Source organism: Diaphorina citri, unplaced genomic scaffold (assembly GCF_000475195.1).
Source record: "Diaphorina citri unplaced genomic scaffold, Diaci psyllid genome assembly version 1.1 scaffold2642, whole genome shotgun sequence".
NCBI classification, from domain to species: Eukaryota; Metazoa; Arthropoda; class Insecta; order Hemiptera; family Psyllidae; genus Diaphorina; species Diaphorina citri.
This window is the reverse complement of record NW_007380059.1, coordinates 29,728-32,103: the sequence shown is the minus strand read 5'-3', so window position 1 is coordinate 32,103 and position 2,376 is coordinate 29,728. Positions and strand designations below refer to the sequence as shown.

General features: G+C 42.2%; 1 protein-coding gene across 7 annotated transcripts in view; it reads left to right on the top strand.

Moving 5' to 3' along the window:
- The first annotated feature begins 882 nt into the window (after positions 1-882).
- LOC103519281 overlaps positions 883-2,376 on the top strand; it is a 7,021-nt gene continuing 5,527 nt past the window's right edge. For 2 of the 7 annotated variants that reach the window (XM_026830833.1, XM_017448135.2), the window contains exons 1-3: positions 887-1,083; positions 1,347-1,613; positions 2,073-2,112. In XM_026830833.1, coding sequence (XP_026686634.1) covers positions 1,010-1,083; positions 1,347-1,613; positions 2,073-2,112 — 381 coding nt within the window. In that variant the 5' untranslated portion in view covers positions 887-1,009. Of the gene's footprint in view, positions 1,084-1,346; positions 1,614-2,072; positions 2,113-2,376 lie in introns of all 7 variants that reach the window. The other 5 variants (XM_026830836.1, XM_026830837.1, XM_026830835.1 and 2 more) reach the window with 5 other exon arrangements.

Below are 2,376 nucleotides of genomic sequence, written 5' to 3'. Positions count from 1 at the left end.
AAAAACGTGTTTAAATGGGAAAATCGAGCCTCTATAAGTGGGAATGACTTTTTCTAGATACTCGGTCCGGAGCCTCTGCAAGTGGGAGAGGTTGCCATTTTCCTAGGTCCGGAGCCTTCTGCGGACCTTTGTAAGTGGAAATTTGTAGGAAAGCATAGTAACCCTAATAACGTAATAATAATAACAGATTCCTCTTCCTCCAAACCAGTGTTCACATTTACCTCCATAAGTGGGAATAGGAAAATGGCAACCTCTCTAAGTGGGACACTTTTTAACTGGGAAAACTGGATAAGTGGTAAAAAATTATCAGTCCCTTGAATTCCCACTTAGACAGGTTCGAAAGTAATAAAACGACAGGTGTTTGTACTAAATACGCCCTTAACTTGAAAAGTGTTTCAACTCAGACCTATGTATCATGTCACCCTCCAGTTGCTAACCAGACTCGGTGTGACTTCACCCCATTCATCAATGTTAACTTCATAATGTGGAAAAATTCAAATTACCTGGAAATTTTTGTGGAAAATTTCTACGAATTTCTACGAACTAAATAAGGCAGTATAAATACCCTTCACTCTGACAAAGAGTGGGAGAAATAGGTAATTAGTTGTGGAACTAGGTAACACTTGCCACTAAAAAGATACCAACAAATAGGTGACAAAGTGGCAGTAAATTTGAAGACACCATAATCGCGAAATCCGCGAACATAATCGCGAAATCCGCGAACATAATCGCGAAATTCGCGAACATAATCGCCAAATCCGCGAAAATAATCGCGAAATTCGCGAACATAATCGCCAAATCCGGGAACATAATCGCCAATCCGCGATCATAATCGCGAAATCCGCAAATAAGGCAGTATAAATACCCTTCACTCTGACAAAGAGTGGGAGAAATAGGTAATTAGTTGTGGAACTAGGTAACACTTGCCACTAAAAAAGATACCAACAAATTGGTGACAAAGTGGCAGTAAATTTGAAGAGATTCCGCTAGTTTTCGTCCAATTTCCAAGATGGAGATTTCAGGGGTTACCAAGATGGTTGTGATTGTTTGTCTGCTGTGTCAACTCATCACTTTGGTACAATGGTAAGCATGTATTTTACTTACCTACACATTGTATAGGGCACGTTCAACCCAGTGGTAACGCGCTTGCTTGCCATGCAGAAGGACCCCGGGTTCGAATCCCATTAGGTATCGACAAAAAAAAAGTAAATACTCATATTTCGATTGCAAAATATTTCAACGAGTCAATTTCTGTTGGTCTCATGTTCACGAAGGATGACATCTGAAGTTTTGACATCTTGTGAAATTTGACATCTGTTTGAACTGTCCGGAAATTTTTGTTTCAGTAGTGGTTGCCTTCCCCGTTTGCGTGGTTCTAAGAACCCAAAGCACAACACACAGAAAGCTAGGTGGACATTTTCAAATGAACCCCAGAAGGAGAAGAGCGGAGAGGCGAAGGAAAAGCACATCAGCACCGACCCAAGGTCAAACCCGTCAAACAGGTCCGACCCAAAGTCAAAAAACCCAGACCCAAAGTCAAACAGCCGCGACCCAAAGTCAAAAAACCCAGACCCAAAGTCAGGGAAACGCCGACCTAAGGTCTGGAGTGAAAAGTAGGTATATCACTAAAAAATAAATCGCTAGGACGCGGGTTCACTGGAACCCACATTTTTCTGGATGGTCCTTATTGCATAAATTGCAGATGTAAGTTTGGGTTTAAGATTTGTTATGTGGGCTTTCCGGCGCAGCCCCGCATCCAGAGTTAAGCCAAGGAATTTCACTTCATCTTCATTAGTTGATGAGATTGACAGGTGGGCAGTGGAGATATCCTGTAGACCAGCACTAGGACGGGGACCAAAGTAGAGGTAGGTGGTCTTGTCGGCATTGAGAGTCAACCTATTAGCGGAAAACCAGCAAGAGACATTGGAAATGGTTTCCCGAGCCCTAGCCAATGCATCCTGACGGTTTTATATCTCCTTGGCGGAATGAAAAAAAAAACTAGATACAGCCTATACAATATTTTAAAATAAAATAATATACATATACCTAGAATAAAATGTTCCTTGTTTCAGTTCAAAGTATAGCGTTGGTGATTCCAGTCAAGGCATTAAGGTAAGTCTACCAGTCCAACAGTCTTGTGTTCGATTCCCGGCGGGGTCGAATTTTTTTCGGCGCTGTGCTTGGAGTTCGGGGTGCACTTAGAATTGTGAGAACAATTGAGGAGCTACTTTAGTCGAGTAGCGACCAGTGGCGGCATTATTTAAAATCGAGACTAGAGCCCGTTCTCCCTTTATTCCCAATATAATGTTCAAGTCACCCATCCATTTATTGGCCTTTCTCGGCGTAGTGGCGTAGCTTAACACAGGTGACGCTAAA